Genomic DNA, 14,097 nt, shown 5'->3' with positions numbered 1-14,097 from the left:
ATGTTCTAAACTAGATTACGGTGATGATGCACAACTTATTAAAAATCTTTGAATCATACAATTGAAATGGGTGAATTTAATGATATGAAATTTTATCTCAGTAAAGTTGTTTTGAAAAAGCACTTATGATCCCTCCATGTAGAAACAACTCCACTGTTTTGATATTTTTCAATATCTTTGATATTATTCTTTCCTGTATCAATATATTTTATAAATTATTTTAATAAAAATATGTTATTTGTGAGTATTATTATTGAATTTTACAGCTAGTTTCTTTTATGTAACTTTTAATGAGAATTTGCCGATTATCACTAAATAGTCTTTGAAAATATTCGTAGTGGCTATGTGTAATTTAACTTTTCCCCAAGTCATCAGGTATTTGTTACTGAAAATTGTTCATTATTATAAATACACTTTGAGGAAAATGTTTTATACATATATTTTTGGCCAAATCTCTGTCACTATTTCCTTAGAATAGATGGTCAGAAGTGGAATTACTGAGTCAAACAGTATAGATATTTTTTAGCCTTTATTTTGGTGGTAAAATGTGCGTCACATAAAATTTACCATTTTAACCATTTTTAAGTGTACAGTTCAGTGGCATTGCTGTGAAAACAAAGTATAAACAAACATTTTAAACAACTCTCTGGCCCATTTTTAACAGCTGAGGCCCTGCAGGAGGTAGTGAAACTAACACTCAAATACTGTGAAATCTCAAGTCAGGCCTTGACTTCTGTCTTCCTACCGATTGTAGGAAGTGAAACTAACACTATTCAATTCTGTGAAATCTCAAGTCAGGCCTTGACTTCTGTCTTATTCCAGATTGTATATGGAGTCTCTCTTAATTGTGCGGCCTCTCTTGGCTAGTAGCTTTCTTAAACATGTGCCACCAGTCTCTCCCTCCTTTCCAAGCTTCTCCTAAACGGTCAATGTTCATTCATGTGGTCATCAGAGCTTATTGTGCACATATGAGATTTCGGAGTGTCTTCCACCCATCAGGCCCTGTGTTCTGCTCACAGGACGAGAGCACACACGTCCTCAGCTCCTGAGGAACTCCCTGAGCTCCTCCTCACAAATTCCAGCTACTCTATCCGCAACATGCCCATGTGGACAGTGAATTTCTCCTTTATCATAACACTACACTTTAAATATTTTTATATCTTTATTGTTATTTTGCAATCCAGAATCAAAAGTTTGAACATTCAGCAGCGCTGTGTTATTCTGGACCAACTCAGTCCTCCAGCTGAGTTACTGGGCATTCCCCGCAGAAAGTATTAAACGGATTTCCAAGTTTTCAACTTTTATCTTCAACATGCATATTGAATATTTCTGTCATGGCGTTCCTAATTTTGAGATCAGATTACATTCCCTGATTATTCACCAAAATACTGTATTTTTTGGAAAAGTTTCCTTTTCCAAACCTAACTTTAAAAATACGTCATTTGAAGAGGACAGGGTGTCTGCCTACTGGAAGCAAGAACAGTTCTGTAGCGATCTGCTCATTTTCCCTGAGGCCAGGGCGCGCCCAGTGACCGGCTCTGAACACCAGCTCCCCGTGGCGGCCCCCCCTTGTCCTGTCACTTGGGCCAACGCCCCCGACCGCGCGAGCTGCAGGGGCGCGCCTCCAGTCCCACAGCCACCCGCGTGGTAAAGATAGCTCCGCAAGCACGGCCAGCGGCGGCACAGAGGTGAGCCCGCCTCTCGGGCACGGGGGAGTCGACGCGGCCACCTCCCGGCCAGGACTACCCCGCCAGCCGACGGGGCCCGGCCTGGGCCGGGACTGGTGATCTAGCCAGCGGCGCCCACGCACCTGCCGGGAGCCGGCCCACTCCGGACGCTCGCTGCTCCTGGCGCTCCCCGCTCGGGACTCTCCTCGCGTCTGATGCTCGGGTTCCCGACGCTCCCCGCTCCCAGAGCTCCCGCACCGACTGCTTCCGGATTCCGGGCTCCAGGCTCCCAGCGCTGAGCCGAGGCGCGGCCACCGCAGGCACTGCCTGTAAGAGCGCTGCCGGAAGCCCGCCCTCGGCTGCCTCCCGAGGCCGAGCCCCGTGACCCACACTGAGCGCTGTCTAGGGAGGATTGAGGGGCTGCCCCGGGATTAGGCGTGGGGCTCGGGTAGGGTTTCTCTTCCTGGATCCGACTGAGGATTCAGGATTTTTTTTTTTTTTAAGATGTTATTTATTTGAGAGAGATAGCAGGGGAAGAGGGAGAGGGGGAGAATCCTCCAGCGGACTGCCTTCTGAGCGTGGAGCCCACGGTGGGGCGTGAAGGGACACAATCCCAGGACCCCGAGATCATAACTTGAGCCGAAGTCGAAGGCTTAACCGACTGAGCCACCCAGGTGCCCCAAGGGTTCAGGATTTTTTCAGTTCCATCTTTCAGGCAGGATTTGGCCAATGAGTTAACTCCGAAGTTGGACTTTGGTAAAAGTGGTGGATGGTGCTGCCATTTAACTAAGAAGTGAGAGTAATTCCCGGAAGCAAGTAAGAAGCAAATTCCGGGAGGGTTTGAGAATGGAGAAGCAGGAGGTTAAGATAATGAATTTAGGGGCGCCTGGGTGGCACAGCGGTTAGGCGTCTGCCCAGCTCAGGGCGTGATCCTGGCGTTATGGGATCGAGCCCCACAACGGGCTCCTCCGCTATGAGCCTGCTTCTTCCTCTCCCACTCCCCCTGCTTGTGTTCCCTCTCTCGCTGGCTGTGTCTATCTCTGTCAAATAAATAAATAAAATCTTTAAAAAAAAAAGATAATGAATTTAGCTTAAGACTTCCTGAATTTGAAACTTGTGGTAGTGTTCTCAAGTAGTTATAAGTATAGATCTGCTGTTCCAGAGAGGTGGGGGCTGAAATTCATTGAGTGGAGGGTATAAAATAATAGGAAACAATAAAATTCCCCAGATACTGAATTAAATGAGGATAGAAAAGATGTAGAGAGGGTATGGATTTGAATTCTGATTCTACTATTTATTACTCAGGGGATGGTGGACAAGGTACTTTACTGGGGCTCCTGGTTCATCATTACCTTTTGGGTGGTGTAAGAATCAGCTTAGGTGACATCAGCAAAAACGGTACAGTAGGGAGTCCCAGGGTCCATCCCTCCCCAAAAACATTTTTAAAAACTGGGCAAAAACTGTCAGAAACTACCTTATCAGAACACAGAAGATAGTCAAAGGTTTACAGCAAACAAGTAAATGTGTAACAAGGAAAAAGGCCATTGAAACATGGTAGGAGATGTTTACACGTTTTCACTTACTCTAGCTCCATCCCCTTTGCCAGCCCTCATTCCCAGTTTGGATAATCTGGCTCTGGAGGGAGCAGAGACTTTGCTTTAAGAAATTATGTTTGTTTTGACCTGTGTGGGGGTTCCGGGAAGGACTGATATGATGGGTTTACCTTTGTTTTCCCTAACTCAAATGTTCTTAGGGCAGAAAAACAGCTACTTAGGGGATGTAATGCTCAAAAACATTGAAAGGCATAAGAACAAATTCCTGCCTGGGGCAACAAAACCCAAAAAACAGTTGGGGCAAAGGACAGGCTGAAGGCCTAGGAGGAAAAGCATGAGAAGAAAAGCCAGGAGTGAGACTTTTTAGACCAATAAGATCTAAAAGACAAATATAGAACATACAATAATCACATAATACATATTCTTTTAAATGAACATGAAACTAAGGTGTGTCACAAATTTTCAGTAAATTTAAATAATCGAAATCATACAAAATACTTTCTCTGACTTCAGTGGAATGCGATATAGAAATAAGGGTTATAAAAGAATCTATGAACAATGTACATCAACAAATTAGCTAACCTAGATGAAGTGGAGAAACACCTTAGAAACACACAAACTACCACCACTTGCTTAAGAAAAATACAAAATATGAATAGATGTAAGATATTGATTGAATTAGTAATCAAAAACCACCCAACGAAGAAAAGCCCAGAATCAGCTGGTTTCACTGGTGAATTCTACCAAACACTCAAAGAAGAATGTGCCTGACACATAGGAATTACTCAATATTTTGGATATGGATATTAGGATATGCAAACTGGTAATTTTCATATTTTTGGAAAGTAAATGGGCTAGTTTAAAAATGTGTAAGAAAAGCAGGGGCGCCTGGTGTCTCAGTATATTAAGCAGCGACTCTTTATTTTGGCTCAGGTCATGATCTCGGTACTGGGATCAAGCCCCACCTTAGGCTCTGCATTCAGCAGGGAGTCTGCTTGAGCATTCTTGCTCTCCCTCTGCCCTTCTCCCTGCTCAAGTGCACTCTTTCTCTCTCAAATAAATAATCTTTTTTTTAAAGATTTTATTTATTTGAGAGAGAAAATGAATGGGGGGGAGGGGTAGAGGGAGAGGGAGAAGCAGACTCTCCAATGAGCAGGGAGCCTGACGATGCAGGGCTTGATCCCAGGATCCCGAGACCATCCTTGAGCTGAAGGCAGAGGCTCAACCTATTGAGCCACCCAGGTGCCCTGATAAAGAAATCTTTTTAAAAAAATGTGTAATAAAAACCTAGAGAATGCTTTAAAAACCATCAGGCAATTACATAAAAATCTCAACTATTATTTTCAAGAAGAGGGTAACAATATAGGTGTGACAAATATAGTATTGCTCTGCTATGATCATAGCAGTGATTCAGGCTAGAATTCTCCTTTATTGTGTATTCAACATTATTGCTCAGACATTGCAGAATGTAGTGGATGTGATAATCCCTTTGTTATTTCGACTAATAGGTTTCCATGATCTTTTGCTGCAAGTCCAGTGCACCAGGAAAAATTTTATCTTTATTAAAACAAGATTTTTTTAAAAAGTTGTCTTTCAGCATCTAATATGGTTGATAGAAACTCCTTTACGGTGATAAAATTCTAGAAATCTTGAGTTTGGGTCCTTGGTGAGGAACCCCCTCTCCTCCCCACAGATGAAGTGGGCTGTGGGTTTTCTTGCTTTTGCCTAGAGGCAAGGTACTTTAATCTCTCAGTGTTATCTCCTTATCCTGCTAGAGTCATCCATTCTAGCCTTGATGATGCCAGCATGGAGATCATTCCTTGACCAGGCCTACAACTCTGTCTTCCCTTGACAGAGCAGTCTCTACTACCACCAGCCCAACAGTGAAAACTTTTCAACTCTCTGAACATCTTTCATAACCAGATCAACTATGTTAAATAATATTATTACCAAATAACTTGATAATAATATGCTATTATTTTGTATCTTACAAAATCATTTGACATGATCTGTAGAGGTGGGCTTTGGCAGACAAAGTGAGCTCATCAACAGTTGAAGTCATGACAAAAATGAAAGCACCTTGATGGATATGTTTATGGTATAGATTGTGGTGATGGTTTCATGGGTGAATACTTACCTCCAAAACTCAACAAGTTATATACATTAACTATGTATAGCTTTTTGCATGTCAGTCATACCTCAATAAAATGATTTTTTAAAAAGTGAAAACACCTCCTGTTCATTAAATTTTTACTACAAGGCAAGTGTTATGCCAAGTTTAATATATCTTCTTTAATAGTCTTGATGATTCTCTGAGGTAGGTATTGTTGTTACCATCCCCATTTTTCAGATGAGAAGACTGAGTTTCTGAGAAGTTGAGTGCTAAAGACTATACAGTGTTTTGTAAGTCATCACGCTAGGATTTGACTGGTAAAAAAAATAAGTAAAATTCGACTGACTCCAAAGCAGGAGCTCTTAACTATTATAGTATAGTGCCCTCTTGCCTTCTATGATGGCATAAAGGATTGTATCGGAATGGATAACTTGTGGTTGAAACCCCTGGATCGGAACTCTTCATCTCATTTTTCTCTACAGCAATACTTGAAGATGCAACAGGATGGGAGCAGCTGATGAGGTTGAACCTTTCATTGTCTGGCAGAATAGAAGCTGAAAGTTCCTCCTTACCTGGGCTACAGGTGAACACTTATACATTAGAACCTTAATTTAACAACTGGTTAAGACTTGAGTGTGGAAAAAGACCCATTTATTCAACAAACAAGCAATATGGTACTACATTAGAATAAAGATACAGTAATAAAATACAGGCACACAATTAGAGGATATTGTGACCATCTGAAAAGATAACACAACATTTTAACATGTTTCAAGCCAAAGGTCCATTATAAATGAAGAAGAGCATTTGGATCTTCATAAGGCATCTTAAATAGCTGTGTGATCTCAGAAGTCCTGGGCTTCGGTTTCCTCATCTAGAATGAAAAAAAAAAAAAAAAGCAAATCCAAAACCTTGCTTTAGGGAGAGTCTATTTTTGAAGTAGGCAGCAAAAAAAATTTGGGAGGCCAAATTTCTGTGACAGTGCTTTTAAATTATCTTTAACCAGTGGTAGTTTATTTAAGCGATTACACTGGTTGTTATAAACGGCATTTTTTATTTTTATTTTTTTATTTTTTTACAAATTTCACTTGGCTTACTGGTAATTTAAACAGACACGAAACCCGGTTATGTATGCAACGGTAAATTGCAGCGCAGTGTTTTCCAGCTACACAGCCCTCTGTGGTGGCAATTAAGAAAACATTTCCTGAATTTTGCACTTTTAGTGCTTAAAGAGTTTTAACATCTAATGGACACGCACAGCCAAACCATGCATTTTTTGGCTGTACGAGAAATGATGAGTGATGACTATTTTGGGAGTAAATTCTCACCTGGTTACTTTTCCCTGAAGAGTGCCTGTGAGCACTGTCAAACCCAGGCAAATCCGAAAACGAAATAGACCCACCTGAAGCAAAAAGCCCCTGTCCTGCCCCCATCACCCCTAAAAGCGTCCATCTGTACACTGTTAGCTCTGAGTCTCTTGTGTCCCCTGCTTTTCCCTGAACATGGAGATTTCTCGCAAAGGCACTCTCCTTAGTTTCCAAGGTGGGGCCCGGGGAAGGGGGGCGGTTCGGTCTGTCGCGGAAGTTCACTCTAGGAACGGTTTTTCCTTCCCGCCCCGCCTCCCGCCTACTCAGGCTACTAGCCCGCGGCCCAAGAGGAAGGCGCTTCGCAGCGAATCCCTTAGGTAACGTCCGCCCCTGCGATCCCTCTGGGAATGGTAGTTTGCGTGGGTCCCCCAGTGCCCGCACGTAAATGCAGGNGAGGAAGGCGCTTCGCAGCGAATCCCTTAGGTAACGTCCGCCCCTGCGATCCCTCTGGGAATGGTAGTTTGCATGGGTCCCCCAGTGCCCGCACGTAAATGCAGGAGGGGGCTGGTGGAAACTACATTTCCCAGGAGTCTCGGATCAGGGGGCGGAGCCGTCCCTGGGGGCGGAGCTCCAACCCTAGGCGGTGATTGTGGCGCCTCATTCATAAATGCAGCGACGATTCTTGCTGTGGTTTGAGTGGACTGAGAGGCCAGGGGACGGCGGAGCGGTAATTTGTGGGTGAAGGAGCGGGGGAGCTGGTGTGTTGGCCGCCCTGCATCTAAGAGTGTTGGCGGGGCGTGGGAGGGACCCGCTCCGGGCCTCTAGGGCTGGCTCGGCGGGGCGCAGAGGGAGCGGGACGCCGGGCGACCGTGCGGCCGTGGCCAACATCAGTTTTGTGTCCTAGCTTAACGCTGTTTTGTAGGGAGCCTGCCTTTCAGGGACGGCCACCGCCTGTGGTTTTGGCTGTACTTCAAGCCGCTGTTTAGAAGCGTAGGGGACACAATCGTTCGAAAAGAAAGTGTAAAGTGGCGTTGCTTTCTGTCCTTATTAAGGGCAGATCGTCACCGACGATCATCAGTCAAGAGCTGCCTTTTAAAGCTTTGCTGTGGAGTCGTGGTTTCCAAGAACATGTATTTTGGGAGACTGATAAATCATCTCCCAAATCAACTAGTTATACTGTCGGAGGGTGACTTTGAATTAACTGTGTCCACTTTCCCCTTCAGGATGCAGAGAGTTTATTCCCCCAAACTACTTCAAGAATGTTTACATAGCACTGTCTGGAGGTTTCGAGGCTGTGAATTTGTTTCAAACAGATTTTGATATCTAAAAAATCCTAGTCCACATGATAATCCTTTCTAGACATTTTGCTATATATATGTTCCCTTTAGCAACATACATATATGTTCCCTTTATTTGCCTGAATATTAATAATAAATCGCAGATTAAGGTGAAACTATTTTTATTCTTCATATGACAGTAAATACACTTTGAGGATCATATTCATGAAATTAAAATGAAGGAATAGAAGTGTTTGTTTTAAGTGTAGTTTGTTTTAAGGTGTTTAAGATGCAGATGACTTGAGTGCTGCAACACAACGATAAGGAACTGTCAATCTAGTAGAGAACTTTTGTAGTTTTTGATGTTACAAAATAAATAACTTTGTAGCTTGTCTCCTTTCTAAATTTGGATTTCAAATTTTCCTGCTAAAGTCTTTGAAATTTAACATTGATTACTTGGTTGGTTTTGATGAAAAGCTGTTACCTTTCAACTCAAAAATAATTAGAGTTAGTTTGCTTAGAACAGATTTTTAAAAATTATTCAGCAATAACAGATATTCGATAAACTGCCCTAATCTTAAGCGTACTACCCAAATGTATACCCCTGTGTAATCACCACCAGGTAAAGATAATAACACTCCCTGTCAACCCTGAAGGCAGAACCCTCTTCTCAGTCAGTCCAACCCCGGCTACCTAGATAACCATGAGTCTGACTTCTATACTTTTAAATTTATTTTGCCTATTCTTGAACTTCCTATTAAATGGAAATACATTGTGAATTTGTTGAGACTTGGACTCAACATTACTCATCCATGTTGTTTGTAGCGCAGTGTTTTTAAATATGTGAATAGCTGTGGGTCTCAAACTGTGATACCAGTGAGAAAAATCACACTGTCACTTTGGCCTTTGCTTATTGAATAGTTTGCAAGCATTCCTTTTGTCCTATATTTCTTTGAACAGTTCTATAAACTGGTGATTCATAGTATTTGTATATGTGATTTAACAACTGTACCCATGACACTATTTCAGGATTCTGCTTCAGAAAATGGAGCACAAGTATTTTCAGTATATGTCATTACACTCAGTAAAGCAACAAGGGAAACAGCAGTCTCTTCTTTTAAAATAACATTAAATCAGGTTTTAATAAAATGACCCCATCTGTCTTTCAGTTCTTCAGTCACATTAGCTACTTTCAAGTGCTAAATAGCCATATGTGACTAGTGGCTACCATAATGGATAGTACAGTTTTAGGTAATTGTACTTTTTTGTCTTATTTCTTATAAACTGCTTTGCATTTTGCCTAAGTCAATTTAACAGTGTATCTTGGATATATTCAGGACTCCCCTATCAGTACTTAATAAGCTTACTTGGTTTTCTGTAACCCTTGTATAATGTGAATACTGTAATTAGCTGGTCTTCCCTTAATAGACATTTAAGACATTATCAGTTTATTACAAATGTTGTGAACTTGTGCCAGTATAGCGCAAAATGCCTAGATGTGAAATTGCTGAGTCAAAGTTTCTGTGCCTTTACAGTTTGGATCAGTATTTTCAAATTGCCCTTCAAAAGGTTTTACCAATTTACATTGCCAAGTAACATTTTATGGTAGAGTTCTTTTCCATACTGGGGTTTAGCAATTTTTGGTTTTTGCCAACCTGGTATGTGAAAAATGGTATGTCGTTACTGTTTTAATTTCTATTCAATTGAGTGATGATGAGCATTTTTTAATGTTTGGGCATCTGCATTTCTTTTCCTGCTTATATCTTTTTTTTTTTTTCAGGTACTAGGTACAAAGCTAAATACATGTTTGCCTCCAAATTGCCATTTTTCATTTCCCTTTGGAGATATCTATTTATCTATCTATGTATCTATCTATCTTAAGTCTAGAATTGTATCTGAAAAATAGTGTGACATTTCATTTCGGTACTAGATTTTCTCTTTCTCCCCTCAAAGACAATGCTATAGTAATTCTTTGCTTTCTCCATCCTCATTAGCCTACACACATGCTTTTATTTCTCCTGTCTTAAAAAATCTTTCTTCGCCGTGCTTCCCTGTGCAGCTACTGTCCTATTTATTTCCTTCCCTTTATAACAAAACTCCTGGAAAGAGTTAGCTAGCCTCAGTTTCTCATTCTTTCATGTATTCCCTCCAATCAAGCTTTTGCAGTCTTCCTCTTCCCCAAGTTGCTGTCATTGAAGTTATCATGACCTTTATTTTGCTCAGTTCCAAGGTCAGTTTTCAGTTCTCCTCACCCTTCATCTGTTAACAGCATTTAACAGATCTTTCTTCCTTGAAACACTTTCTTCACTTGGTCTCAAGAACGCTATACATTCTACATCTTCTTTTTTTTGTCTACCCGTAGTCACTTAGTGATCTCACCCAGTGTCAAGGCTTTAACTATCACCTATATGCTAAGGATACTCACATTTATGCTTCACAGCCTTGACCTCATCCATGAATCCCATTCTTGTGTGTCCAGCTGCTTATATGATAACTGGAACACCTGTTAGGCATCTTAAAATGTTTGAAACTTAGGGGCGCCTGGGTGGCTCAGTTGATTAAGTGTCTGCTTTCGGCTCAGGTCATGATCTCAGGGTCCTGGGATGGAGCCCTGCATCAGGCTCCCTGCACAGTGGGAAGTCTGCCTCTCCTTCTGCCTCTCCCCCCGCTCATACCCCCCACAAAATAATAAAATCTTAAAAAAAAAAAAGGCCTAAAAAAATGTTTGAAATTCAACTCTTGATCTCTCATTCCCCCAAAACTGTTTCATCCCTAGTTTTCCCCATTTCAGTTAATGGCAACACTGTTCTTCCAGTTGCTCAGCCAGAAAATTTTAAGGAATGGAGGTGAGGACCCTGTTGACCTCTGGAGGTTTGGTAGACAATAAAGGAAGAGTCGTAGGTAATACAGTGAAATCACATGAGATTCAGAATTCGGTGGTTTTTCCAGGCTCAGTGGTACAGAGTATGGGCTCTATAGGAAGAAGTGCTCTCAGGAAGGTGAGAGACGAGGTTGAGGATAATAGGAGATTTTGCTGGTGATGGACTTTGGGGCTGCGTGGGCATTGGAGATGGAATAAGGCATGTGCATGGACATCAGAGTGTTAGAGATAAAGGGTGGCTTAGGAGCCAGGTCCTCCTCTTGGTGACTGATGTAAATAAGTCTAAACACATAACGAGATTAATCCCAGGGAATTCAAGATAGATAGTGGTGATGGGACTGTAAGAATTGATGGGGGGGTCCTGGGAGTGAAGGTTTTCAGTATGAAGCCCGGGTCTTATTCTGCCCCTCACAGCTGCACCGCTCACTCCTTGACCTCCGCCAGGTCCTCGAGTTTATCTCCTAAAGGAGGACTCCCTGTCTACCCTCTGTAAACTTGCAAATCTCCTTCCCCCACATCGCTTTCATTTTTCTCCTTAGCATTTATTACTGTGTAACATACTGTATAATTTACTTTTATATGCTTTTATATTTCTTCACTAGACTCTGACTTATTAACTGCTCTATGCCCAGTGACTAAAATAATATCTGGCATAGAGTAAGAACTCAATGAATGTTAGTTGAGTGAAATCAGTCATACGGAGGAGGAAGAGCTAATCTTCTGTGTGATAATGCCATTTAAGTTTATTGCATGGTGACTGAATTACACTAGGAATTTGGTTATTTTAGAGTATGATTCATACAAAGTAGCTGTCTATCATGTGAACTAATGTAATTTTGTTGTTGAACATCGAATGACCACAAATGATGCTTTATACTACTGAATTTATTTTAAATAATAGAATCTTAGTTCTGATTTAATTTTAACTTAATTTTAGCAAACATTTATCAAATTTCTCCTTCTGCCAGGAATGAATGGTGCTAGGCATGGGTGAATATACAGGTGACTATATCTTCAAGAAACTCACAGCCTGGTAGATTATGAACACAAAAGCAGAGTACCACTAATACTGAGATGAATGCCAAAACAGTGATGTCAGAGACCTCTAGGAATACAGATGAGGAGGGTCTGCCTGCTGGGCAATGGGTGAGAAGGGGGTTGAGGGAAGAAGGGAAAGTGAGAAACAGTGCCACTGAAGCCATGGGGGTGGTGGTGACTCTTGTTCTGTAACTGGAGAGAACATGGGCTCCCCAGTTGGGCAAAGAAGCCGTGTTGGACTAGGGCCAGAAGCGTGAAAGTGTTTAATATAGGTAACATATGATAGTTATAGTAATTGAATAACATTTGATAGTTATAGTAATCAAATAGTTATAGAGTTTTAGGTCAACTAATTTAGCCCTTGTATAAAATTCTCAGCAAATGATTAGATCAGAAGGGAACTTAGGTTTTTGATTCGCTCAATTTGGATGTTTTTAAGACTTAAAAGAAACCGCATAGCTTAATGCCCAACTGCTTTGCTGGTTGAAGTCTTTTGTATTTGAAATATTCAGTAGATTTTTGTGCTGATTCAAGTTTTGGGTAGAATAGCTTTAACCAGTGCTTTTTGTTGGCATCTTCTTTCTACAGGTTTTGGAAATTAGTAGCTCTTCTAACTTTTACATTATTTAAATATAATATTATCATTGGACTAAAATGTTCCTGATGCCAACCTCTTCTGAGTTAAACAGTGGGCAGAGCTTCTTAACCCAGTGGATGACCAATCCTTCTCGGGCTGGGGTCATCTTAAATCGTGGATTTCCTATTTTGGAAGCAGACGAAGAGAAGCGAGCAAATGTGAACATTTCTACCAACTTTCCTGTTAAAGCCACACATTTTTCAAATAGCTTCAGCTTTATAAGTGAAGAAGATTCACTTCATGAAGAACAGAAGTTGGAGTCTAACAGCCCTTATAAACTACAATCAGATGAATCTGAAACACATACAGTGTTTCCTTTAACTAAAGAAGGACCGCAAATAGTGGCATGTCAAGATGCTCCTGGACACCGGGAAGACAACAAAAATGACTTTATCTCCAATCTTTCCAGTGAATGCAAAGAAGCGGCTTATAAAGACCCACTTTTTAAAAAGCTTGAACAGGTACAACAAGATTTGGCCTAATATGTATTTGCGTTACTGCAAGTTTCTGTTGATGATGAAAAGTCACCTGTTCAGGGCCTCTTGTTTCTTCCCCTTTACTGTAAAATCCTCAAAATACCAAATTTTGCCTTTCGTCTAATGTGAAACATTAACACAGGTTTGGTATGTAAGATACAGCACTTGAGGTAACAGTGTCTTTAAGTTTCTGTTTCACTTGGTAAAAACTAAATTAGAAAAGGTTGATCAAATGTTAGGGGGAAAATGGATAATAAATGTACTGATACCTCTCCTATTTTAAGAATCCATGTATTCATATGACTTTTCTGTTTCTTAGTTTGGATGGTCGATATGGTTTCCTTCATTAAAAAAATAGGATTTTGGAGTTTTGGTGGCAGATGTAGTTACTTAGAAATCTCTCTTTGAAACTCCTGATGAGAGGTGATATGGAAAGGGAGATGAGAGGCATTAAGATAAATATAAGGAGCAAAGAGCCATAAAGAAATGTAAAGTTAGTTTAATCAAATTAATTTTATGTTTAAAAAGCTGAAAGAAGTACAACAGAAGAAGCAGGAACAGCTGAAGAGGCAGCAGTTAGAGCAACTACAAAGACTCATGGAAGAACAAGAGAAGCTGCTTACTATGGTGTCTGGGCAACACACACTCCCAGGTATTTTTTGCTTACATGGAGCCTTCAGTTAGTATAACAGTGGACAGTTACGTACATTTCTCACCTTTAGTTGTCTGACAGGTTATTTCTCCCGTTGCCCTATCATGTTGTAAATTCCAGTTTCGTTAAGGGCCTTGAAGAGAACTGTGAAATGATGGTAGTGTTTTATAATTGCAACAAGTGGGAGCTGTGCCATTCTGGAGCATGTGTACCCTGCTTAAAGGCATTCATAATTTATTTACAATAAAATTTTAAAAAGACGTAGCAGAATAAAAGGTCTAGAGCCAAATTTGGCCCAGGGCTACTGGCTTACAATCGCTGCCTGAAGAATAAAAAACTCCTCAGGGTCATAAAGGTAAATATGTGTAGAAGCTATTCTGCTCAGCAAAAAAACCATACCAAAAACGTTTTCTGTGGTGGTAGATGACAGAATTCTTTTGTTGTATGCTAGAACAATTCAAAGAAAGAATGATGTCCTTATCAGGAGAAAATAAAC

The 14,097-nt window shown here is 40.9% G+C and overlaps 3 protein-coding genes across 13 annotated transcripts in view; 1 reads left to right on the top strand and 2 right to left on the bottom strand.

Annotated features, from left to right (window-relative positions):
* Window positions 1-2,022, bottom strand: part of PARP4 (poly(ADP-ribose) polymerase family member 4) — a 134,599-nt gene extending 132,577 nt beyond the window's left edge. For 5 of the 6 annotated variants that reach the window (XM_034664935.1, XM_034664939.1, XM_034664937.1 and 2 more), the window contains exon 1: window positions 1,811-2,022. The gene's annotated coding sequence lies outside the window, so the exon portion shown is untranslated. The remainder of the gene's footprint in view (window positions 1-1,810) is intronic. The other variant, XM_034664940.1, reaches the window with a different exon arrangement.
* A 3,951-nt stretch (window positions 2,023-5,973) lies between these two features.
* On the bottom strand, window positions 5,974-10,382 carry LOC117802936. Its single transcript, XM_034663771.1, has 4 exons — window positions 10,343-10,382; window positions 9,502-9,572; window positions 6,662-7,147; window positions 5,974-6,207 (listed from the first exon to the last, which is right to left on the bottom strand). Exons 1-4 carry the CDS (start codon window positions 10,380-10,382, stop codon window positions 6,121-6,123), a joined length of 684 nt encoding a protein of 227 aa, XP_034519662.1. The 3' UTR covers window positions 5,974-6,120.
* Window positions 7,262-14,097, top strand: part of CENPJ (centromere protein J) — a 52,810-nt gene continuing 45,974 nt past the window's right edge. For 4 of the 6 annotated variants that reach the window (XR_004626660.1, XM_011232891.3, XM_034664934.1 and 1 more), the window contains exons 1-3: window positions 7,262-7,367; window positions 12,425-12,934; window positions 13,478-13,601. Coding sequence is in view for 5 of the 6 variants with exons in the window: in XM_011232891.3 (XP_011231193.2) it covers window positions 12,491-12,934; window positions 13,478-13,601 (568 nt within the window). In the remaining variant the exon portion in view is untranslated. Of the gene's footprint in view, window positions 7,368-9,107; window positions 9,169-11,766; window positions 11,945-12,424; window positions 12,935-13,477; window positions 13,602-14,097 lie in introns of those variants that run through there. The other 2 variants (XM_034664931.1, XM_034664933.1) reach the window with 2 other exon arrangements.

The sequence above is a fragment of the Ailuropoda melanoleuca genome, chromosome 7, assembly GCF_002007445.2.
Source record: "Ailuropoda melanoleuca isolate Jingjing chromosome 7, ASM200744v2, whole genome shotgun sequence".
NCBI classification, from domain to species: Eukaryota; Metazoa; Chordata; class Mammalia; order Carnivora; family Ursidae; genus Ailuropoda; species Ailuropoda melanoleuca.
The sequence above is the reverse complement of the archived record's forward strand: the minus strand, read 5'-3'. Positions and strand labels throughout refer to the sequence as shown.